Source organism: Salmo salar, chromosome ssa05 (genome assembly GCF_905237065.1).
Source record: "Salmo salar chromosome ssa05, Ssal_v3.1, whole genome shotgun sequence".
Lineage (NCBI taxonomy): Eukaryota > Metazoa > Chordata > Actinopteri > Salmoniformes > Salmonidae > Salmo > Salmo salar.
This window is the reverse complement of record NC_059446.1, coordinates 17,033,838-17,058,770: the sequence shown is the minus strand read 5'-3', so window position 1 is coordinate 17,058,770 and position 24,933 is coordinate 17,033,838. Positions and strand designations below refer to the sequence as shown.

At 47.6% G+C, this 24,933-nt stretch overlaps 1 protein-coding gene across 1 annotated transcript; it reads left to right on the top strand.

The window, feature by feature from the left end:
- Positions 1 to 750: 750 nt before the first annotated feature.
- LOC106604351 (tyrosine-protein kinase ITK/TSK) lies at positions 751 to 24,214 on the top strand. The gene is made up of 17 exons (XM_045717943.1): positions 751 to 1,036; positions 1,278 to 1,382; positions 1,630 to 1,711; positions 1,951 to 2,076; positions 8,801 to 8,838; positions 8,954 to 9,105; positions 9,345 to 9,410; positions 9,550 to 9,604; positions 18,463 to 18,542; positions 18,793 to 18,938; positions 19,478 to 19,552; positions 20,251 to 20,419; positions 20,704 to 20,920; positions 21,276 to 21,340; positions 21,590 to 21,708; positions 22,977 to 23,134; positions 23,948 to 24,214. The coding sequence occupies exons 1-17, from the start codon at positions 899 to 901 to the stop codon at positions 24,011 to 24,013; spliced, it is 1,857 nt and encodes a 618-aa protein (XP_045573899.1). The 5' UTR covers positions 751 to 898; the 3' UTR covers positions 24,014 to 24,214.
- The last annotated feature ends 719 nt before the right edge of the window (positions 24,215 to 24,933 follow it).

The following is a 24,933-nucleotide window of genomic DNA, read 5'->3' as shown; positions in this document are numbered from 1 at the left end:
TGAGTATTTTCCTAACAGGACTGTTTGCTGTCGTTTTTGTTCATTTTGTAGTGTTCTCTTGTTTTTTGAATTAAAATTCTAATGATGAACACATCCTCTGCTGCACCTTGGTTCCCTCTTCCAGACAGCCGTTACACATTGTGTTGTTTTAGTGTTCCCTTTATTTTCTTGAGCAGTGTATATAACGACTGTATATTGTGTGTATATGGAGGTAACTGCCAAAATAATGGAAATACCAATATAAAGTCTCTTAATAGGGGGTTGGGCCACCACGAGCCAGAACAGCTTCAATGCACCTTGGCATAGATTCTATAAGTGTCTGGAACTCCTGTCCTGTGGATGGGGGTATTGTCATCCTATGGGAGCATAGCCATGGTAGGCAAAATAATGGCCTGCCCAGCATTTTTATACATGACCCTAAGCATGAGGGGATGCTAATTGCTTAATTAACTCAAGAACCACACTGGTGTGGAAGCAATATACTTTGTATCACTCATTTACTCAAATGTTTTCATTAGTTTGGCAGTTACCTCCATAATAGCATTTGTTCAACTGTGAGTTTTGTAAGTGCGTGAGCTGCTCAGGCCCTGTGGTTCTGTGCACCCATGCAGTTTGTGATGTTTTGACTTGTGTGGGTGGGTGTGTGTGTGTGCATCTTAGTCTGAGTGTGTATCTTTGCAGAATGAGTTTGTATGTGTCTGAGAGTTGGTCTCTGTTCTATCTGTCGTGCTCAAGGAAGTGGTTTACCTATATCTACACCGGAAACTCACACGACACTAACTCCCAACACTCTTTTCCTTCTCTCCACTCCTCCATAGATGTTCAGTCTAACTCTACAGCCCACCTCGCTGTCTCTCTCTCTCTGTCTCTCAATGTTAGCCAGGTATCTGTGTTCACTATGCTCCCCACGGTAATCTTGAAGGGGACTCTCATCAAGAAATCTCAACAGAAGCGAAGGACGTCGCCCTGCAATTACAAGGAAAGATTATTTGTCTTGGACACCCAGGACCTGACCTATTCTGAACAGCGCCCTGGGGCATGTACAATTTGTATTGATACATTGTGTGGTTTGTTTGTTTATCAATTGCTGGCAAGAATTACATTTTGTTGAAATTCTTTTACATTTTACGGTTCAGCAGTGTCATTTTTTTATTAAATCGTATATTGAGTTATGAAGAAATATGACTTTTACATGAGTTACTTTATGGGGGTTGTATTGTTTGATGTGCAAATGAAAAGTTGTGAAGATGTTGATAGAAGGCTGTGTTCATCTTTAGAAAAAGCCCAGCCAGAAAGGCTGCATTGAGCTCTCCAGGATCAAGTGTGTGGAGATAGTGTGCAGTGAAGCCCCAATCCCCTGCAGCAACAAGTACCCCTTCCAGGTAAGACCACTGGAATGGTAATTACTGGAATGCTAATTACTGGAATGCTAATTACTGGAATGCTAATGACTGGAATGCTAATGACTGGAAAGCTAATTACTGGAATGCTAATGACTGGAATGCTAATGACTGGAAAGCTAATTACTGGAATGCTAATTACTGACCATTGGGAACACTTTACAATGACTTTCATTTATAAATAAGCCATGACACAGTTTTTTTCAAATATGCATAAATGTCTCAACAGGTTGTCCACGACAACTGTTACCTATACATCTTCGCCCCGGACAACGACTGTCGTCAGAGATGGGTCCGAGCTCTGAAGGAAGGTGAGCAGCAGTTATGGAAGACCACAGGTTTAACGTTAAACCCATAATACAAATACAACTCTCTCAGAGCTGAGTTCTCATATATACCATAATATATATACCATAGCATATATACCATAAGATACCAAAATCAACACATAATATTAAGTGTATTATATCAACATTATATTATAAGCTCTATGACACATTTGAGCCTCCATGTCTTACGCTGTATTTCATTTCTCTCTCTTGCCATGAAGAGACCAAGTGCAACGCATTACTCCTGAAGTATCACCCCAACTTCTGGATGGAGGGGAGGTGGCGGTGCTGTTACCAGACAGAGAAGATGGCTACAGGATGTCAGGAGTACGACCCTATGGGATATGGTACAGCTACCACACCACAGTATAATAATACTATTTCATTTGAAGAACACATTTCCCACACACAATGTCTATAATATGCATTATTATATGATTATGCTTATGATTATGATGATGATTATTGTTATGTCTTGCATACAAACCATTTATAATCCCTTTAAAAAGTATATAATGATAACTGCCAATAATGTGAGTTTTACCCCCTAGACCTTATTGACGCACTGGCGCGTCAATCTAAGTAACATAAAAAATTCCCCATCAAAATCCGTAAGTTTAAGCTAAAGATATCTGTTTATTCTGGGCTGCGTCTCAATCCACCACACCCGCCTATGTCGCCTTCCGCATCTGTGGTGGAAAGTGGCAGAGCTACAGCGCTGTTTGTAAGACCCAAAAATCGGTCTTCTCACGATAACGTCTGTAGCATTCGAATGGTTTAGCCTAAAAACTAATATGACCACTCTATAGACAAGGGAGACTCTCATAGGCCTCGTCTAAACGTAACCCATACAAATGAATGGAAGTATGGAGGTAATTTTGTGCTAAGAAAAATAAATATGTGTAAAAAATATATACACTACCAGTCAAAAGTGTGGACACACCTACTCATTCAAGGGGTTTTCTTTGTTTTTACTATTTTCTACGATGTAAAATAAAAGTGAAGACATACAAACTATGAAATAACACATTAGTAGTAACCAAAAAAGTGTTAAACAAATCAAAATATATTTGAGATTCTTCAAAGTAGCCACCCTTTGCCTTGATGACAGCTTTGCACACTCTTGGCACTCTCTCAACCAGCTTCACCTGGAATGCTTTTCCAAAAGTCTTGAAGGAGTTCCTACATATGTTGACCACTTTTTGGCTGCTTTTCCGTCACTTTGCGGTCTAACTCATCCCAAACCACCTCAATTGGGTTGAGGTTGGGAGATGGTGAAGGTCAGGTCATCTGATGCAGTACTACATCACTTTCCTTCTTGGTCAAATAGCCCTTACACAGCCTGGAGGTGTGTTGGGTAATTGTCCTGTTGAAAAACAAATGATAGTCCCACTATGCACAAAACAGATGGGATGGCGTATCACTGCAGAATTCTGTGGTTGCCATGCTGGTTAAGTGTGCCTTGAATTCTAAATAAATCACAGACAGTGTCACCACCAAAGCACCCCTACACCATCATTACTCCTCCATGCTTCCCGGTGGGAACCACACATGCGGAGAACATCCGTTCACCTACTCTGCGTCTAACAATGACACGGCAGGTGGAACCAAAAATATCAAATATGGATTCATCAGACCAAAGGACAGATTTTCACCAGTCTAATGTCCATTGCGCATGTTTCTTTGCCCAAGCAAGTCTCTTCTTCTTATTGGTGTCCTTTAGTAGTGGTTTCTTTTTATTTATTTCACCTTTATTTAACCAGGTAGGCAAGTTGAGAACAAGTTCTCATTTACAATTGTGACCTGGCCAAGATAAAGCAAAGTAGTTCGACACATACACCAACACAGAGTTACACATGGAGTAAAACAAACATACAGTCAATAATACAGTAGAAAAATAAGTCTATATACAATGTGAGCAAATGAGGTGAGATAAGGGAGGTAAAGGCAAAAAAGGCCATGGTGGCAAAGTAAATACAATATAGCAAGTAAAACACTGGAATGGTAGATTTGTAGTGGAAGAAAGTGCAACGTAGAAATAATGGGGTGCAAAGGAGCAAAATAAATAAATTAATAAATACAGTAGGGGAAGAGGTAGTTGTTTGGGCTAAATTATAGATGGGCTATGTACAGGTGCAGTGATCTGTGAGCTGCTCTGACAGCTGGTGCTTAAAGCTAGTGAGGGAGATAAGTGTTTCCAGTTTCAGAGATTTTTGTAGTTCGTTCCAGTCATTGGCAGCAGAGAACTGGAAAGAGAGGCGGCCAGAGGAGGAATTGGCTTTGGGGGTGACCAGAGAGATATACCTACTGGAGCGCGTGCTACAGGTGGGTGCTGCTATGGTGACCAGTGAGTGGAGATAAGGCGGGGACTTTACCTAGCAGGGTCTTGTAGATGACCTGGAGCCAGTGGGTTTGGCGACGAGTATGAAGCGAGGGCCAGTCAACGAGAGCATACAGGTCGCAGTGGTGGGTAGTATATGGGGCTTTGGTGACAAAACGGATGGCACTGTGATAGACTGCATCCAGTTTATTGAGTAGAGTATTGGAGGCTATTTTGTAAATGACATCGCCGAAGTCGAGGATCGGTAGGATGGTCAGTTTTACGAGGGTATGTTTGGCAGCATGAGTGAAGGATGCTTTGTAGCAATTTGACCATGAAGGCCTGATTCACGTAGTCTCTTCTGAACAGTTGATGTTAAGATGTGTCTGTTACCTGAACTCTGTGAAGCATTTGTTTGGGCTGCAATTTCTGAGGCTGGTAACTAATGAACTTTTCCTCTGTAGCAGAGGTAACTCTGGGTCTTCCTTTCCTGTGGCAGTCCTCATGAGAGCCAGTTTCATCACAGCGCTTGAAGTTCTTGAAATGTTCCGCATTTACTGAACTTCATGCCTTAAAGTAATGATGGACTGTCCTTTCTCTTTGCTTATTTGAGCTATTCTTGCCATAATATGGACTTGGTCTTTAACCAAATAGGGCTATCTTCTGTATACCACCCCTACCTTGTCACAACACAATTGATTGGCTCAAATGCATTAACCTCTTGGGGCTAGGTGGGACGCTAGCGTGCCACCCGTGGTGCACTCCATCAACAGCAGGTGCATTTCAAGAGCGGCAAATTTGAATCCAAATAAATGTCAAAATTCAAATTTTTCAAAAATACAACTATGTTACACCATTTGAAAGATAAACATCTCCTTAATCTAACCACGTTTTACGATTTCAAAAAGGTTTTACGGCGAAAGCATAAATTTAGAGTATGTTAGGACAGTACATTTACAAGAGTTGTGTGTAATGTTTTGTCAAGTCAAAGACAGGGTCACCAAAACCATAAAACCAGCTAAAATGATGCACTAACCTTTTACAATCTCCATCAGATGACACTCCTAGGACATTATGTTAGACAATGCATGCATTTTTAGTTCTATCAAGTTCATATTTATATACAAAAACAGCGTTTTACTATGGCATTGATGTTGAGGAAATCGTTTCCCTCCAATAACCGGCAGTCAAGTCAGCGTCAGAAATTAAATAATTAAAATTAGAAAACATTGGTAAAATATTATATTGTCATTTAAAGAATTATAGATTTACATCTCTTGAACGCAATCAACTTGCCAGATTTAAAAATAACCTTACTGGGAAATCACACTTTGCAATAATCTGAGCACTGCGCCCAGAAAAATACGCGTTGCGATACAGACTAGACGTCATGTTGGGGAGATCTAAAATCGAAAATACTATGTAAATAATCCATTACCTTTGATTCTCTTCATCAGATGTCACTTCCAGGTATCACAGGTCCATAACGAATGTAGTTTTGTTCAAAAAAGCTCATCATTTATGTCCAAAAATCTCCGTCTCGTTAGCACATGATGTAAGCCAGCCGGACTTCTCGTCATGAACGAGGGGAAAAAATATATTTCCGTTCGTTCAAACATGTCAAACGTTGTATAGCATAAATCATTAGGGCCTTTTTTAACCAGAACATGAATAATATTCAAGGTGGACGAATGCATACTCTTTTATAACGTATTGGAACGAGGGTACCCAACATGAACTAGCGCGCCAGGTGTCTAATGGGACATCACCGTTCCATGGCTCTTGTTCGGTCAGATCTCCCTCCAGAAGACTCAAAACACTTTGTAAAGGCTGGTGACATCTAGTGGAAGCAATAGGAAGTGCCAAAATATTCCTAAACCCCTGTGTTTTTCAATGGGATAGGTTTAAAGTCAATACAACACATCAGGTATCCACTTCCTGTCAGAAAATGTCTCAGGGTTTTGCCTGCCAAATGAGTTCTGTTATACTCACAGACACCATTCAAACAGTTTTGGAAACTTTAGAGTGTTTTCTATCCATATATAATAAGTATATGCATATTCTAGTTACTGGGTAGGATTAGTAACCAGATTAAATCGGGTACATTTTTTTTATCCAGACGTGCAAATGCTGCCCCCTAGACCCAACAGGTTAAGAAAGAAAGAAATTCCACAAATACATTTTTACAAGGCACCTGAAATGAAATGCATTCCAGGTGACTACCTCATGAAGCTGGTTGAGAGAATGCCAAGAGTGTGCAAAGCTGTCATCAAGGCAAAGGATGGCTACAGAGGAATCTGGTACTTTCCAGGTGTCTGGTACTGTATATGTATTTCCTGAGCTTTCTTATATCTCCTAGATATAGGACAGACACTTTAAAACCTTTCGTGTCTCTGACTTATTACATTTTGACCTGCTATTTTATCTAATCGATTACCTAACGTTTAATTGATTACATGATTTAATTAAACCATGCAACAATTAAACCATTAATAACCTGGGGCACCACGAAAGCATTCATTTATATAGAGTGCTTTTCTCCCTAATCCACTCTCTTATAGATCTGAAAATCTTTTATATCATTAGCAGTCAATTATTAATCGTCACCTGGATCGGTCTCATTCTGATTGTCATAAGTACTTGCTTATCTGCACGAACCCTAGCTAATAAGTTGAATCAGCTATACACAAATTGGCTTAATTATTTATTTGCTAAATACCTAGATAATCACACAGAATTACATATATATACACAGGATAGATCACACATGGATTACTAATCATGTCATGAAAAGCCCCTAGTAGGCTAACCCGATATGACGGCTGGTTACACAAAGGAAGGGGGTTGGGTTTGAATGAAAGAGCGGGAAGACTGAGGGACAAAGAGTTTGGGTCTCTATCGGACCTTGAGAAGCTATGTTACTGTAAATACAGAATGTTATGCATTCTAATAACCGCACATTCGGAAAAGGAAAAAACAAGATATTTACTCTGTGCTGCGCTTCGATAGATGGGTCGAAGATCGAAGACTAGTTTACCCAGCAGAGATCGCCATTGTCCTTTGAAGAATCTTTCTGGTCGTAGTGTTGTAAAGCGGATACGTTATAGTACCCTGTTGTTCTTCTGAGATTGTCTGTCCTTTCCTAGGCCACGTACATTTGCAGCTGATAACTCGACGTCTAGGAGGTATCACTTCTTCTTTAGTGAATAATCGTTCAAAGTTCATACCAAGTTGCCATAATCAGCTTGCGCTGTATTCTGGCTGGTCTGGTCGAAATTCACCATTCGAGTGTGGTGATCGTCACCTCCACGTTGTAATTCACCATTTTAAACATTAGGACAGCAGTCCTAACATTTCTGGAACTAAATGTTAATTTCGTTAGGTTGTAGTTGAAATTAGCCCTTTTAAACGTATGGACATCCTCATGTCATCTGGAACTAACAGGCTTTTGTACTGGGGGAAAGAAGGGCGTGTTTCATAGTTCTCAACCAATGTCTGTTCACTTGGGCGTGGCCACTGAGTGAGCATAGTTTACTTAGGAAAATAATTCTGTCATTCAGAAGCTAAAATTACATTAAATCTTTTCACAAATAGTTTCATATTTAAACATTTCAGTTGCACAACAATTCCATGTGAATCTGATAACTTGAATGTGCAGACTTTCCAAGATATAAATGATGTCGTCCTAACATCAGATATAATGTCCCAGACACCAACTGATCTGACATCATATTCTTTAAGTACCAAAGGACACTTTCAACTGGTTGAGAAAGGGAAATATTGTTCCATTCCCCAACCTTTTGATGTTACCATGCTCTCTCTATGTTAACAAAGGGCTTTCCAAGAGTCCATTCTGTAGAGTGGAGAGAAAAGGGGGAAAGGTATTTATGGGGGGGTCATTCACCTCACCCAACAGGGCAACGTCATTACAAACCTTATTCCTTATTCCTCTTTTTTGCCATTCGTGAATGTGTTATTCAATACGCTTCTATATATGGACTATAGTAGTAAAGGCCAAATTCAATATTTTATCACATATATATATTTTTTTTGATACCTAAAGGGTCCTAAAATTCTAAATCAAATAGCTAAATGATCCATGGTATCACCTTTTTAAAACAATTCCATATGTCAGCTTAGAACCCAGTGGTGTAAAGTACAAAAGTAAAAATGCTTTAATCACTACTTAAGTCGTTTTTTAGGGTATCTGTACTTTACGATTTATATTTTTTGCCAAGTTTTACTTTTACTTCACTACATTCCTAAAGAAAATGATATACTTTTTACTCCTTACATTTTCCGTGACACCCAAAAGTACTCGTTACATTTTGACAGGAAAATGGTCCTGAGAAGAGAACATCCTGGTCATCCCTACTGCCTCTGATCTGGCGGACTCACAAAACACAAATGCTTTGTTTGTAAATTATGTCTGAGTGTTGGAGTGAGCCCCTGGTTAACCGTCAATAAAAAAAATGTAATCAAATTATGCCGTCTGGTTTGCTTAATATAATGAATTTTAAAGGATTGATCGTTTTACTTTGCTACTTAAGTACATTTTAGCAATTCCATTTACTTTTGATACTTATTAAGTATATTTAAAACCAAATACTTTTAGACTTTTACTCAAGTAGTATTTTACTGGGTGAGTCATTTTCTATTAAGGAATCTTTACAATGACAATTGAGTACTTTTTCCACCACTGTTAGAACCCGAGAACTTTGAAGTATTAACCAGGAAATGCTCTTCTGTAGAGTCCAAGAAGCCTCTCCCTCCAACCCCGGACCCACAGGTAAATGTGCATGATAAGTTGCCTCTATTTACTTCACTGTGCCTGTAAATGTACAGTATGTTGCTGAGTCATATTAATGCTAAGGATCAGTGTTTCCCTTCCATCGTGGTACTAGCGGCAGCTCTCTGACCCGGGCCAGAGGGTGGTGGTAGCGCTACAGAACTACAGTCCCCATGAGGACACAGACCTGCCCCTTCACAAAGACCAGGAGTACATCCTGACTGACAGCTCCCACCATGACTGGTGGACGGTACAGGACCACAGAGGGTAAGGAGAGACAGCGTGATAACCATATGACAACCCTATGTCAACCCTATGAAAACCCCATGACAACCCTATGACAACCCTATGACAACCCTATGATAACCCTATGACAACCCTATGACAACCCTATGTCATATGATAACCTTATGACAACCCTGTGATCCTATCTGTAATATGTATTATTGGCTTTATAGTTGTACACACCTACAGTATTCATCCCATTTTGTCCTTTCCTTCAAAAGAAACTCAGGTTTTGTACCTTGCATGTATATAGCGGAGAAATCCTGCAACAACTTCAACAGATTTGAGTGAGTCTGATTTATATCAAATACAATTTTCCTGACTATTTATAAAGTTTAAAATAACAATTGTACCGTGTTCAGCCTTTTATTTCAGACATCTTATTGGTTGTCTTTGTTGTTTCTAATTCACATTCTTTTTTTTCAGATGGTACAACAAAGACATAACGAGAGGGAGAGCTGAGGAACTTCTGATGACAGAGGTAAAACAATGCCAACCATCTTCAGCTTGGTATTAAACTGTACTACAGAAGAGAGAGGACAGACATGTTGGGCTTGATTCAATCAAAAAGCAAGGTTATCACAATTACAACCAGACAAAACTGAAACTAGAGAGAAAGCATGTTTTTGTAACCCCTAAAAAATATATATATATATATATATATATATATATATATATATATATATATATATATATATATATATGTGAATTATTTATTTATTTTTGATCACGTTTGAGAATGAGATGTTCATGTTTTGAATTTATCCTGAGACACAGACAGACAGACAGACAGACAGACAGACAGACAGACAGACAGACAGACAGACAGACAGACAGACAGACAGACAGACAGACAGACAGACAGACAGACAGACAGACAGACAGACAGACAGACAGACAGACAGACAGACAGACAGACAGACAGTAAAAACATGACAGTTGAAACTGCCGTGCAGTTTCCTCAGGTCCAGGATTTCCTGTTGTAAATATGTCATGCTGGATTTTACAGATGAGACATGGTGCATGGTGACAGTGGGAGGCTTGTGTAGTGTGACAGTTTGAGGGTTGTGTAGTGTGACAGTGGGAGGGGAGGGTTGTGTAGTGTGACAGTTTGAGGGGAGGGTTGTGTAGTGTGACGGTTTGAGGGGAGGCTTGTGTAGTGTGACAGTTTGAGGGTTGTGTAGTGTGACAGTGGGAGGGGAGGGTTGTGTAGTGTGACAGTTTGAGGGGAGGGTTGTGTAGTGTGACAGTGGGAGGGGAGGGTTGTGTAGTGTGACGGTGGGAGGGGAGCGTTGTGTAGTGTGACAGTGGGAGGGGAGCGTTGTGTAGTGTGACAGTGGGAGGGTTGTGTAGTGTGATGGTGGGAGGGGAGGGTTGTGTAGTGTGGGAGGGGAGGGTTGTGTAGTGTGACGGTGGGAGGGGAGGGTTGTGTAGTGTGACAGTGGGAGGGGAGGGTTGTGTAGTGTGACAGTGGGAGGGGAGCGTTGTGTAGTGTGACGGTGGGAGGGTTGTGTAGTGTGACAGTGGGAGGGTTGTGTAGTGTGACAGTGGGAGTGGAGCGTTGTGTAGTGTGACAGTGGGAGGGGAGCGTTGTGTAGTGTGACAGTGGGAGGGGAGGGTTGTGTAGTGTGACAGTGGGAGGGGAGGGTTGTGTAGTGTGACAGTGGGAGGGGAGGGTTGTGTAGTGTGACAGTGGGAGGGGAGGGGTGTGTAGTGTGACCGTGGGAGGGGAGCGTTGTGTAGTGTGACAGTGGGAGGGTTGTGTAGTGTGACGGTGGGAGGGGAGGGTTGTGTAGTGTGACAGTGGGAGGGGAGGGTTGTGTAGTGTGACGGTGGGAGGGGAGGGTTGTGTAGTGTGACAGTGGGAGGGGAGGGTTGTGTAGTGTGACAGTGGGAGGGGAGGGTTGTGTAGTGTGACGGTGGGAGGGGAGGGTTGTGTAGTGTGACAGTGGGAGGGAGCGTTGTGTAGTGTGACAGTGGGAGGGGAGGGTTGTGTAGTGTGACAGTGGGAGGGGAGGGTTGTGTAGTGTGACAGTGGGAGTGGAGCGTTGTGTAGTGTGACAGTGGGAGGGTTGTGTAGTGTGACAGTGGGAGTGGAGCGTTGTGTAGTGCGACAGTGGGAGGGGAGCGTTGTGTAGTGTGACAGTGGGAGGGTTGTGTAGTGTGACAGTGGGAGTGGAGCGTTGTGTAGTGTGACAGTGGGAGGGGAGCGTTGTGTAGTGTGACAGTGGGAGGGTTGTGTAGTGTGACAGTGGGAGGGTTGTGTAGTGTGACGGTGGGAGGGGAGGGTTGTGTAGTGTGACAGTGGGAGGGTTGTGTAGTGTGACAGTGGGAGGGGAGGGTTGTGTAGTGTGACGGTGGGAGGGGGCGTTGTGTAGTGTGACAGTGGGAGGGGAGGGTTGTGTAGTGTGACAGTGGGAGGGGAGGGTTGTGTAGTGTGACAGTGGGAGGGGAGGGTTGTGTAGTGTGACAGTGGGAGGGGAGGGTTGTGTAGTGTGACAGTGGGAGGGGAGGGTTGTGTAGTGTGACAGTGGGAGGGGAGCGTTGTGTAGTGTGACAGTGGGAGGGGAGCGTTGTGTAGTGTGACAGTGGGAGGGTTGTGTAGTGTGACAGTGGGAGGGGAGGGTTGTGTAGTGTGACAGTGGGAGGGAGGCGTTGTGTAGTGTGACAGTGGGAGGGGAGCCGTTGTGTAGTGTGACAGTGGGAGGGGAGCGTTGTGTAGTGTGACAGTGGGAGTGGAGGGTTGTGTAGTGTGACAGTGGGAGGGGAGGGTTGTGTAGTGTGACAGTGGGAGGGGAGGGTTGTGTAGTGTGACAGTGGGAGGGGAGCGTTGTGTAGTGTGACAGTGGGAGGGGAGGGTTGTGTAGTGTGACAGTGGGAGGGGAGGGTTGTGTAGTGTGACAGTGGGAGGGAGGGTTGTGTAGTGTGACAGTGGGAGGGGAGGGTTGTGTAGTGTGACAGTGGGAGGGGAGGGTTGTGTAGTGTGACATTGGGAGGGGAGGGTTGTGTAGTGTGACGGTGAGAGGGGAGGGTTGTGTAGTGTGACAGTGGGAGTGGAGGGTTGTGTAGTGTGACAGTGGGAGTGGAGGCGTTGTGTAGTGTGACAGTGGGAGGAGCGTTGTGTAGTGTGACAGTGGGAGGGGAGGGTTGTGTAGTGTGACAGTGGGAGTGGAGCGTTGTGTAGTGTGACAGTGGGAGGGGAGCGTTGTGTAGTGTGACAGTGGGAGTGGAGGGTTGTGTAGTGTGACAGTGGGAGTGGAGCGTTGTGTAGTGTGACAGTGGGAGGGGAGCGTTGTGTAGTGTGACGGTGGGAGGGGAGGGTTGTGTAGTGTGACGGTGGGAGGGGAGCGTTGTGTAGTGTGACAGTGGGAGGGGAGGGTTGTGTAGTGTGACGGTGGGAGTGGGAGGGTTGTGTAGTGTGACAGTGGGAGGGGAGGGTTGTGTAGTGTGACAGTGGGAGGGGAGGGTTGTGTAGTGTGACAGTGGGAGGGGAGGGTTGTGTAGTGTGACAGTGGGAGGGGAGGGTTGTGTAGTGTGACATTGAGAGGGTTGTGTAGTGTGACAGTGGGAGGGAGGGTTGTGTAGTGTGACAGTGGGAGGGTTGTGTAGTGTGACAGTGGGAGGGGAGGGTTGTGTAGTCTGACAGTGGGAGGGAAGGGTTGTGTAGTGTGACGGTGGGAGGGGAGGGTTGTGTAGTGTGACAGTGGGAGGGGAGCGTTGTGTAGTGTGACAGTGGGAGGGGAGGGTTGTGTAGTGTGACAGTGGGAGGGGAGGGTTGTGTAGTGTGACAGTGGGAGGGAAGGGTTGTGTAGTGTGACGGTGGGAGGGGAGGGTTGTGTAGTGTGACAGTGGGAGGGGAGGGTTGTGTAGTGTGACAGTGGGAGGGGAGGGTTGTGTAGTGTGGGAGGGGAGGGTTGTGTAGTGTGACAGTGGGAGGGGAGGGTTGTGTAGTGTGACAGTGGGAGGGGAGGGTTGTGTAGTGTGACAGTGGGAGGGGAGGGTTGTGTAGTGTGACAGTGGGAGGGGAGGGTTGTGTAGTGTGACATTGAGAGGGTTGTGTAGTGTGACAGTGGGAGGGGAGGGTTGTGTAGTGTGACAGTGGGAGGGTTGTGTAGTGTGACAGTGGGAGGAGGGTTGTTGTAGTGTGACGGTGGGAGGGAGGGTTGTGTAGGTTGACGGTGGGAGGGGAGCGTTGTGTAGTGTGACAGTGGGAGGGGAGGGTTGTGTAGTGTGACGGTGGGAGGGGAGCGTTGTGTAGTGTGACAGTGGGAGGGGAGGGTTGTGTAGTGTGACAGTGGGAGGGTTGTGTAGTGTGACGGTGGGAGGGGAGGGTTGTGTAGTGTGACAGTGGGAGGGGAGCGTTGTGTAGTGTGACAGTGGGAGGGGAGGGTTGTGTAGTGTGACAGTGGGAGGGGAGGGTTGTGTAGTGTGACGGTGGGAGGGGAGGGTTGTGTAGTGTGACAGTGGGAGGGAGGGTTGTGTAGTGTGACGGTGGGAGGAGGGGTTGTGTAGTGTGACGGTGGGAGGGGAGGGTTGTGTAGTGTGACGGTGGGAGGGGAGGGTTGTGTAGTGTGACGGTGGGAGGGGAGGGTTGTGTAGTGTGACAGTGGGAGGGGAGCGTTGTGTAGTGTGACGGTGGGAGGGGAGGGTTGTGTAGTGTGACGGTGGGAGGGGAGGGTTGTGTAGTGTGACGGTGGGAGAGGGAGGGTTGTGTAGTGTGACAGTGGGAGGGGAGGGTTGTGTAGTGTGACAGTGGGAGGGAGGGTTGTGTAGTGTGACAGTGGGAGGGGAGGGTTGTGTAGTGTGACAGTGGGAGGGGAGGGTTGTGTAGTGTGACAGTGGGAGGGGAGGGTTGTGTAGTGTGACGGTGGGAGGGGAGGGTTGTGTGACAGTGGGAGTGGAGCGTTGTGTAGTGTGACAGTGTGAGGGGAGGGTTGTGTAGTGTGACAGTGGGAGGGGAGGGTTGTGTAGTGTGACAGTGGGAGGGGAGGGTTGTGTAGTGTGACGGTGGGAGGGGAGGGTTGTGTAGTGTGGGAGGGGAGGGTTGTGTAGTGTGACAGTGGGAGGGTTGTGTAGTGTGACAGTGGGAGTGGAGCGTTGTGTAGTGTGACAGTGGGAGGGAGGGTTGTGTAGTGTGACAGTGGGAGGGGAGGGTTGTGTAGTGTGACAGTGGGAGGGGAGGGTTGTGTAGTGTGACAGTGGGAGGGGAGGCTTGTGTAGTGTGACAGTGGGAGGGGAGCGTTGTGTAGTGTGACAGTGGGAGGGGAGGGTTGTGTAGTGTGACAGTGGGAGGGGAGGGTTGTGTAGTGTGACGGTGGGAGGGGAGGGTTGTGTAGTGTGACAGTGGGAGGGGAGGGTTGTGTAGTGTGGGAGGGGAGGGTTGTGTAGTGTGACAGTGGGAGGGGAGGGTTGTGTAGTGTGACATTGAGAGGGTTGTGTAGTGTGACAGTGGGAGGGGAGGGTTGTGTAGTGTGACAGTGGGAGGGTTGTGTAGTGTGACAGTGGGAGGGGAGGGTTGTTGTAGTGTGACGGTGGGAGGGGAGGGTTGTGTAGGTTGACGGTGGGAGGGGAGCGTTGTGTAGTGTGACAGTGGGAGGGGAGGGTTGTGTAGTGTGACGGTGGGAGGGGAGCGTTGTGTAGTGTGACAGTGGGAGGGGAGGGTTGTGTAGTGTGACAGTGGGAGGGTTGTGTAGTGTGACGGTGGGAGGGGAGGGTTGTGTAGTGTGACAGTGGGAGGGGAGCGTTGTGTAGTGTGACAGTGGGAGGGGAGGGTTGTGTAGTGTGACAGTGGGAGGGGAGGGTTGTGTAGTGTGACGGTGGGAGGGGAGGGTTGTGTAGTGTGACAGTGGGAGGGAGGGTTGTGTAGTGTGACGGTGGGAGGGGAGGGTTGTGTAGTGTGACGGTGGGAGGGGAGGGTTGTGTAGTGTGACGGTGGGAGGGGAGGGTTGTGTAGTGTGACGGTGGGAGGGGAGGGTTGTGTAGTGTGACAGTGGGAGGGGAGCGTTGTGTAGTGTGACGGTGGGAGGGGAGGGTTGTGTAGTGTGACGGTGGGAGGGGAGGGTTGTGTAGTGTGACGGTGGGAGAGGGAGGGTTGTGTAGTGTGACAGTGGGAGGGAGGGTTGTGTAGTGTGACAGTGGGAGGGGAGGGTTGTGTAGTGTGACAGTGGGAGGGGAGGGTTGTGTAGTGTGACAGTGGGAGGGGAGGGTTGTGTAGTGTGACAGTGGGAGGGGAGGGTTGTGTAGTGTGACGGTGGGAGGGGAGGGTTGTGTGACAGTGGGAGTGGAGCGTTGTGTAGTGTGACAGTGTGAGGGGAGGGTTGTGTAGTGTGACAGTGGGAGGGGAGGGTTGTGTAGTGTGACAGTGGGAGGGGAGGGTTGTGTAGTGTGACGGTGGGAGGGGAGGGTTGTGTAGTGTGGGAGGGGAGGGTTGTGTAGTGTGACAGTGGGAGGGTTGTGTAGTGTGACAGTGGGAGTGGAGCGTTGTGTAGTGTGACAGTGGGAGGGGAGGGTTGTGTAGTGTGACAGTGGGAGGGGAGGGTTGTGTAGTGTGACAGTGGGAGGGGAGGGTTGTGTAGTGTGACAGTGGGAGGGGAGGCTTGTGTAGTGTGACAGTGGGAGGGGAGCGTTGTGTAGTGTGACAGTGGGAGGGGAGGGTTGTGTAGTGTGACAGTGGGAGGGGAGGGTTGTGTAGTGTGACGGTGGGAGGGGAGGGTTGTGTAGTGTGACAGTGGGAGGGGAGGGTTGTGTAGTGTGGGAGGGGAGGGTTGTGTAGTGTGACATTGAGAGGGAAGGGTTGTGTAGTGTGACAGTGGGAGGGGAGCGTTGTGTAGTGTGACGGTGGGAGGGGAGGGTTGTGTAGTGTGGGAGGGGAGGGTTGTGTAGTGTGACATTGAGAGGGAAGGGTTGTGTAGTGCGACAGTGGGAGGGTTGTGTAGTGTGACAGTGGGAGGAGGGTTGTGTAGTGTGACAGTGGGAGGGGAGCGTTGTGTAGTGTGACAGTGGGAGGGGGAGGGTTGTGTAGTGTGACAGTGGGAGGGGAGGGTTGTGTAGTGTGACAGTGGGAGGGGAGGGTTGTGTAGTGTGACAGTGGGAGGGGAGCGTTGTGTAGTGTGACAGTGGGAGGGGAGGGTTGTGTAGTGTGACAGTGGGAGGGGAGGGTTGTGTAGTGTGACAGTGGGAGGGTTGTGTAGTGTGACAGTGGGAGGGGAGGGTTGTGTAGTGTGACAGTGGGAGGGGAGGGTTGTGTAGTGTGACAGTGGGAGGGGAGGGTTGTGTAGTGTGACAGTGGGAGGGGAGGGTTGTGTAGTGTGACGGTGGGAGGGGAGGGTTGTGTAGTGTGACGGTGGGAGGGGAGGGTTGTGTAGTGTGACGGTGGGAGGGGAGGGTTGTGTAGTGTGACAGTGGGAGGGGAGGGTTGTGTAGTGTGACAGTGGGAGGGGAGGGTTGTGTAGTGTGACAGTGGGAGGGGAGGGTTGTGTAGTGTGACGGTGGGAGGGGAGGGTTGTGTAGTGTGACAGTGGGAGGGTTGTGTAGTGTGACAGTGGGAGGGGAGGGTTGTGTAGTGTGACAGTGGGAGGGGAGGGTTGTGTAGTGTGACAGTGGGAGGGGAGGGTTGTGTAGTGTGACGGTGGGAGGGGAGGGTTGTGTAGTGTGACAGTGGGAGGGTTGTGTAGTGTGACAGTGGGAGGGGAGGGTTGTGTAGTGTGACGGTGGGAGGGGAGGGTTGTGTAGTGTGACAGTGGGAGGGGAGGGTTGTGTAGTGTGACAGTGGGAGGGGAGGGTTGTGTAGTGTGACAGTGGGAGGGGAGGGTTGTGTAGTGTGACGGTGGGAGGGAGGGTTGTGTAGTGTGACAGTGGGAGGGGAGGGTTGTGTAGTGTGACAGTGGGAGGGTTGTGTAGTGTGACAGTGGGAGGGTTGTGTAGTGTGACAGTGGGAGTGGAGCGTTGTGTAGTGTGACAGTGGGAGGGAGGGTTGTGTAGTGTGACAGTGGGAGGGTTGTGTAGTGTGACAGTGGGAGGGGAGGGTTGTGTAGTGTGGGAGGGGAGGCTTGTGTAGTGTGACGGTGGGAGGGGAGGGTTGTGTAGTGTGACAGTGGGAGGGGAGGGTTGTGTAGTGTGACGGTGGGAGGGGAGCGTTGTGTAGTGTGACAGTGGGAGTGGAGGGTTGTGTAGTGTGACAGTGGGAGTGGAGGGTTGTGTAGTGTGACGGTGGGAGGGTTGTGTAGTGTGACAGTGGGAGGGGAGGGTTGTGTAGTGTGACAGTGGGAGGGTTGTGTAGTGTGACGGTGGGAGGGGAGGGTTGTGTAGTGTGGGAGGGGAGGGTTGTGTAGTGTGACGGTGGGAGGGGAGGGTTGTGTAGTGTGACAGTGGGAGGGGAGGGTTGTGTAGTGTGACGGTGGGAGGGGAGCGTTGTGTAGTGTGACAGTGGGAGTGGAGGGGTTGTGTAGTGTGACAGTGGGAGTGGAGGGTTGTGTAGTGTGACGGTGGGAGGGTTGTGTAGTGTGACAGTGGGAGGGGAGGGTTGTGTAGTGTGACAGTGGGAGGAGGGGGTTGTGTAGTGTGACGGTTGGAGGGGAGGGTTGTGTAGTGTGACAGTGGGAGGGGAGGGTTGTGTAGTGTGACGGTGGGAGGGGAGGGTTGTGTAGTGTGACGGTGGGAGGGGAGGGTTGTGTAGTGTGGGAGGGGAGGGTTGTGTAGTGTGGGAGGGGAGGGTTGTGTAGTGTGACGGTGGGAGGGGAGGGTTGTGTAGTGTGGGAGTGGGAGGGTTGTGTAGTGTGACAGTGGGAGGGGAGGGTTGTGTAGTGTGACGGTTGGAGGGGAGGGTTGTGTAGTGTGACAGTGGGAGGGGAGGGTTGTGTAGTGTGACGGTTGGAGGGGAGGGTTGTGTAGTGTGACAGTGGGAGGGGAGGGTTGTGTAGTGTGACGGTGGGAGGGGAGGGTTGTGTAGTGTGACAGTGGGAGTGGGAGGGTTGTGTAGTGTGACGGTGGGAGTGGAGGGTTGTGTAGTGTGGGAGTGGGAGGGTTGTGTAGTGTGACGGTGGGAGGGGAGGGTTGTGTAGTGTGACGGTGGGAGTGGAGGGTTGTGTAGTGTGGGAGTGGGAGGGTTGTGTAGTGTGACGGTTAGAGGGTAGAGTGGGTGTTGTGCATTTCAAGCTCTCGTCCTTTGTGGAGTCTCACTGTGTTATCATGTCAAGCCTTATTTCCATAAGTAGAGATTGAAAAGACAATTTCCACGTCACTCAAGTATGATATGACATACAACAAATTCAACCTAATGGACTCAACAGATACAATTCTGATTGATCCTTCTGAAATGAAATGTTGTGTTTGTTCTTGCAGGGTAAGGAAGGAGCCTTCATGGTGCGAGACTCCAGGCATGCAGGCCTCTACACTGTGTCTGTCTTCACTAAAGCCCCAGGGTAACTACTGCCTGTTTCAGCCATGTCACTCAGCTTTAATGACAGTCAGTTAAAGGGGCAATCAGCGATTGGTATTGGGACGTCCCTAGCTCTGTCTATGAATTTGAAAGTGGTTACATGTCTCCAGCCCCATCCCTCAGCTTTTTACCAAATCAGTGGCTGGTTGTCTGCTTTGTTATTGTTTGAACTGCATATCGCCACTTTAAAGATTTTGCTATGGCATAGTTACATGATGATGAACCACCTTCAGATCCAACGGGCAGAAGAACCCGCGGGTGAAGCACTACCAGATCAGACAGTCAGAGGCAGAGGAAACGTCCAAGTTCTACCTGGCAGAGAAATACCTGTTCATGACTATTCCTGAGCTCATCCATTACCACCAACACAACGCTGCAGGTACCTGAGCTACCTAATACAGCTGTTTACAGGCCAGTGGGATCTATTTGGACATGCACCACAAACTGGGTTTGTTAGTCCGTTGAGATAAAGGCATCTTCAGGGGTCATGAAAGGTTCTACCAGCACACGTGGATCTCCCACAGTAGAGAGGGAGATGGGAGAGGAGTGTTAAATGTAGTATGAAATGGTTCTATACATTCTATGGTCCCGATGTTCTTCCCTTAGTATAGCGTGGAATCGTTTCCTTGCATCAACATTCTACAGAGGAAACTGCCTGTAAAGTAAGAGTTCATGTGTTCTATTGTTGAGGCAGAATAGCCTAAAGCCTCTACATTATCTAACTCCCAGTGTATGCAAACATAGTTTTGTGGTTTAATGTTGACATTCAACCTGTGTGTGTGTGTGTGTGTGTGTGTGTGTGTGTGTGTGTGTGTGTGTGTGTGTGTGTGTGTGTGTGTGTGTGTGTGTGTGTGTGTGTGTGTGTGTGTGTGTGTGTGTGTGTGTGTGTGTGTGTGTGTGTGTGTGTATCCTCTGCAGGTCTGATCACGCGACTGAGGCATCCTGTCTCTCAGGGTAGAGAGAGCTCTCAGAGCCCTGCGGAACTCTCAGAAGGTCAGAGGTCGACCTGCTGCTTCTGCCTCCAGGCAGCCAGCAGCCATTTTGTTTGGTTATTGATTATGGAATGTATCATAGAGATAGTTAGAGGACTCATTTTTGCATCTGTGCCATTACAGTGTCTGTTATAGCATGGGCAGATGAGTCCTCTAACTATCTCTATGGAAGTTTCCTAATCCTGAATTACATGACAATTCTAAAGATCAAACACAAAGCAGATAACACACCAGACGCTTATATGTTATAGATAAGTTACTGTGTAATAAAGATATGCTTAAACAAATCATATGCATGATAGTGAGAATTGGCATGTGTTTTGCTATTCTAAAAGCATTTGGACTGGGATGACATAAGTGGTGATATAAGGTAGACACGTGTGTGACAGCCCCAACTGTTACCAATAGGCAGGCAGCTCCACCACACCCTGAAAACCTCCAGACAGGAGGGACTACCTAGAGGTGAATGTGGCAGGCAACCACAGTGTACCATGTTGTGTTCAGGCTTGATGTATTTTCTAATAATTGCATTAGTATGTCATTATTACCTATGCACTCTCTCTCCCCCTTCCCCCCTCCCCCTCCCTCCCCCTCCCTCTCCCCCCTCCCTCTCTCTTCTCCTCGCCCCTCCCTCCCTCCCTCCCTCTCCCTACCCCTTCCCTCTCTCTCCCCCTCCCTCTCCCTACTCCCACCATCCAGGTCAGTGGGAGGTGGACCCGGCAGAGCTGACTCTAGGTGAGGAAGTGGGCAGCGGTCAGTTTGGCCTGGTACTCCAGGGGCAGTGGAGAGAGCGCAGGGTAGCAGTGAAGATGGTCAGGGAGGGAGCCATGTCTGAGGAGGACTTCAAAGAGGAGGCCAGGGTCATGACGTGAGTGGAATTTATAGTGGAGGGGGGACATCTTAGAAGACACCCTATTCCCTACATAGTGGGTTAATATAACCAGAGTCTACTCACATCAAATGCAGGGCTGTGTCTTAAATGACACCCTGGACCCATACTATGTAATTAACTACATTTGATCAGATCATGTGTGTGTGTGTGTGTGTATATACGTGTACCCATGTGTGTGTGTGTGTGTGTGTGTGTGTGTGTGTGTGTGTGTGTGTGTGCGCGCGTGCATACTTGTGCCTGTGTGTGTGTCCGTGTTGCAGGATGCTGTCCCACTGTAAACTGGTGCAGCTGTATGGTGTGTGTACCCAGCATTCTCCCATGTGTCTGGTGTTTGAGTTGATGGAGCAGGGCTGCCTGTCAGACTACCTCCGAGCCAGGAGGGGGAGTATGTCCCAGGACAGCCTACTGGGGATGTGTCTGGACGTCAGTGAAGGGATGGCATACCTGGAGAGCAACAACTTCATCCACAGAGACCTGGTAACCCATCCAAAGACACTTTCAGACCTGAACATGTGTGTTTCTGTACGTGTGTGTGCGTGCGAACGTTCTTGATTGCGTGTGAGCTTGTTCAGTCAAGTCACAATTTATTTTAAGCACATTTAACAAGTCTCAACACACTTTACAGAGAAATATTTTATTAATGTATATAAACAGAACACAGAATATCTTAGAAAGTGTTGGTTTACCTCACAGGCCTAGCATCAAGGAACTGTAAGACATCTCTGCTTGGTTAAGGCCTAGATGTATTTTCAGTGATAGTGGAGTGTATAGTATATAAGATGGACAAACTACTGCAGATCGTAAGTGTGTGTTCTGAACCCAACCCTCACAGGCAGCCAGAAACTGTCTGGTTTCCTGCAACAACGTGGTGAAGGTGTCTGATTTTGGAATGACCAGGTGAGTTTGTGACAGACAGGTTTATGCTCATTGAGGTTGTGTGTTTTCAATAAAGGCCAGAATATATGATGATTCAGGGTGAAGAGCAGTTGAAGACTTGAACCAGTGACCCGCCCTAAGGTAGCAGGGGAACTACCACCTGTGCATTAAACGGTCAGACTCGGTAGGGGGCTAAGTGCATCTATACATGGAAGCTGCAGAGATGCACACAGATAACCGTGTATGTCCTCTCCTGTCCTGTCCTACCAGGTTTGTTCTAGATGACCAGTACACCAGCTCTCAGGGCTCCAAGTTCCCCATCAAGTGGTCTTCTCCTGAGGTCATCAAGTACTGCAAGTTCAGCAGCAAGTCTGATGTCTGGTCCTTTGGTAGGTTTATTCATCCTCTCTGGGACAGTCTGGTCCTTTGGTAGGTTTATTCATCCTCTCTGGGAGCGTCTGGTCCTTTGGTAGGTTTATTCATCCTCTCTGAGACAGTCTGGTCCTTTGGTAGGTTTATTCATCCTCTCTGAGAGCGTCTGGTCCTTTGGTAGGTTTATTCATCCTCTCTGAGACAGTCTGGTCCTTTGGTAGGTTTATTCATCCTCTCTGGGACAGTCTGGTCCTTTGGTAGGTTTATTCATCCTCTCTGGGAGCGTCTGGTCCTTTGGTAGGTTTATTCATCCTCTCTGAGACAGTATGGTCCTTTGGTAGGTTTATTCATCCTCTCTGGGACAGTCTGGTCCTTTGGTAGGTTTATTCATCCTCTCTGAGACAGTCTGGTCCTTTGGTAGGTTTATTCATCCTCTCTGAGACAGTCTGGTCCTTTGGTAGGTTTATTCATCCTCTCTGAGACAGTCTGGTCCTTTGGTAGGTTTATTCATCCTCTTTGAGACAGTATGGTCCTTTGGTAGGTTTATTCATCCTCTCTGAGAGCGTCTGGTCCTTTGGTAGGTTTATTCATCCTCTCTGTGAGCGTCTGGTCCTTTGGTAGGTTTATTCATCCTCTCTGAGAGCGTCTGGTCCTTTGGTAGGTTCATTCATCCTCTCTGAGACTGTCTGGTCCTTTGGTAGGTTTATTCATCCTCTCTGAGACAGTCTGGTCCTTTGGTAGGTTTATTCATCCTCTTTGAGACAGCCTGGTCCTTTGGTAGGTTTATTCATCCTCTCTGAGACAGTCTGGTCCTTTGGTAGGTTTATTCATCCTCTCTGAGAGCGTCTGGTCCTTTGGTAGGTTTATTTGTTTCTCTGTGAGATTGTTGTGCATTGTCAGACACTGAGCTTCTTCAAATTCTAAACCGTTATCATATTAGAGGTATGATGAATGAATGTTGAATCTCCTCTCCTCCCCACTCCTCCTGCCCTCCTCTCCTCCCCACTCCTCTCTCCTCCCCTCCTCCTCCCCTTCTCCCCACTCCTCTCTCCTCCCCTCCTCCTCCCCTCTACTCCTCTCCTCCCCACTCCTCTCTCCTCCCCTCCTCCTCCCCTCTACTCCCCTTCTCCCCACTCCTCTCTCCTCCCCTCCTCCTCCCCTCTACTCCCCTTCTCCCCACTCCTCTCTCCTCCCCTCCTCCTCCCCTCTACTCCTCTCCTCCCCACTCCTCTCTCCTCCCCTCCTCCTCCTCTCTACTCCCCTTCTCGCCATTCCTCTCCTCCAGGTGTGTTTATGTGGGAGGTGTATACGGAGGGCCGTCTGCCCTATGACAACCGGTCTAATCTTGAGGTGGTGGAGGCCCTGAATGCAGGCCTGAGGCTGCTTAAACCCAGGCAGGCCCCAGAGGCTGTGCACCTCCTCATGGAGTGGTGCTGGAAGGAGGTGGGTGGGAATGATCTACCTGTTTCACACCTGTAGCTTACTGACTCACCTGTACTGTTAGTGTAGTGTGGGTGGGTGTAGTGTAGTGTAGATGGGTGTAGTTGGGTGTGTGGGTGTAGTGTGGGTGGGTGTTTGTAGATAGGCGTAGTTGGGTGTGTGTGGGTGTAGGGTGTGTGTGTGTGAGTGGGTGTAGTGTGGGTGGGTGTAGTGTGTGTGTGTGTGTGGGTGGGTGTAGTTTTGTGTGTGGGTGGGTGTAGTTGGATGGGTGTGGGTGGGTGTAGTTGTGGGGTGGGTGGGTGTAGTTGTGTGGGTGTGGGTGGGTGTAGTTGGGGGGGTGGGTGGGTTGGTGTAGTTGGGTGGGTGTTGGTGGGTGGGTGTAGTTGGGTGGGTGGGTATAGCTGGGTGTGTGGGTGCAGTTGAGTGTAGGTGTAGTTGGGTGGGTGTAGTTCGGGGTGGGTGGGTGTAGTTGGGTGGGTGTGAGTGGGTGTAGTTGGGTGTGTGTGTGGGGGTGCGTGTGTGTGGGTGGGTTGAAGATGAGTTGATTATTTGAATCAGTGTTAGGGTAAAAATGAAATGTGCAACTCTTGGGGTCCCCAGGACCGAGTTTGGGAAATGTTGCAGTAGACAGACTCACCTGTACCTTACTGATTCAGCTTGGTAGGTTGGTTCACCTGTACCTTACTGATTCAGCTTGGTAGGTTGGTTCACCTGTACCTTACTGATTCAGCTTGGTAGGTTGGTTCACCTGTGCTCTTAGTGTAGCATGTGTTTTAAGCATAATGTCTTGTGATTGATCTGTCTCTTTCTGTGTAGAAACCAGACGACCGTCCATCTTTTGCTCTCCTGCTGCACGAGCTGGCCTTGCTCTCAGACCTCTGAGCCTGAACAAACAAGCTATTCAACCAAACCTGGTGTGCTAACCAGCTATCCGGGGTAAATCATGCCAGAATAATTTTGCTCAACCAAACTGAAGATACTGTACGAAATATACTTAGCTAGCTGTGTTTCTTATTTATTAATTTCCTTCAAGTTTCTATTTATTTTGTAGCAAATCATATTTTTATTAAATTTAGAAATCTACTTCTCTTGTGTCTTGATACATTTTTTCTGTTTATTGTGTTAATTAGTTGTTTCATAAACTTACTTTTGTTTGATTTTACTGTCTGTCGCTCAAAGTCTGACCATCAGAGGGCCCCCACAACCCATTTACCCATGATGTCATAATGCAGGCTATTCCCATCATCTACAGACTTTCTTATGTACTAGGATCTCTGTATAGCAGGCTACTGCAGTCCTAATATCAAATAACCACAATGCATAATACTCATTACTGTTCACTTGTCTATACAGTAACTGTAGTAGTCTAACTGTAAGTGGTTTTAGTGTATCCAGTGTTCTCACGCAGACACACAAACACACTGCCCTGATGGTTCCAGACAGCCCTGCATGCCTGCTCTGGTTGCTGTGACAACGAGGCCTGAATGGGTACAAGTACTGGCAAAGTAATACCCTGTCAGGCAGAAAGTATACATAGAATTACATATACGATCTCTGTGGGAGTATGGATGTATGTAGATGAATATACTAGATAAATAGAGATAGATCGACATATACAGGAGTAGATTGATATAGATAACTCCATACAGTAGGGTACCTATGCAGTTTCAGGGCTATTCTATTAAATCTCTATACAATCCATTGTAAGGTGACTGAATGAAATACTCAAAATATTTAGTTTTCTTCTAAAAACACATGTGCCTCTAAGATGGCATACTAGGCCTATACAGTTATGTCAAGGA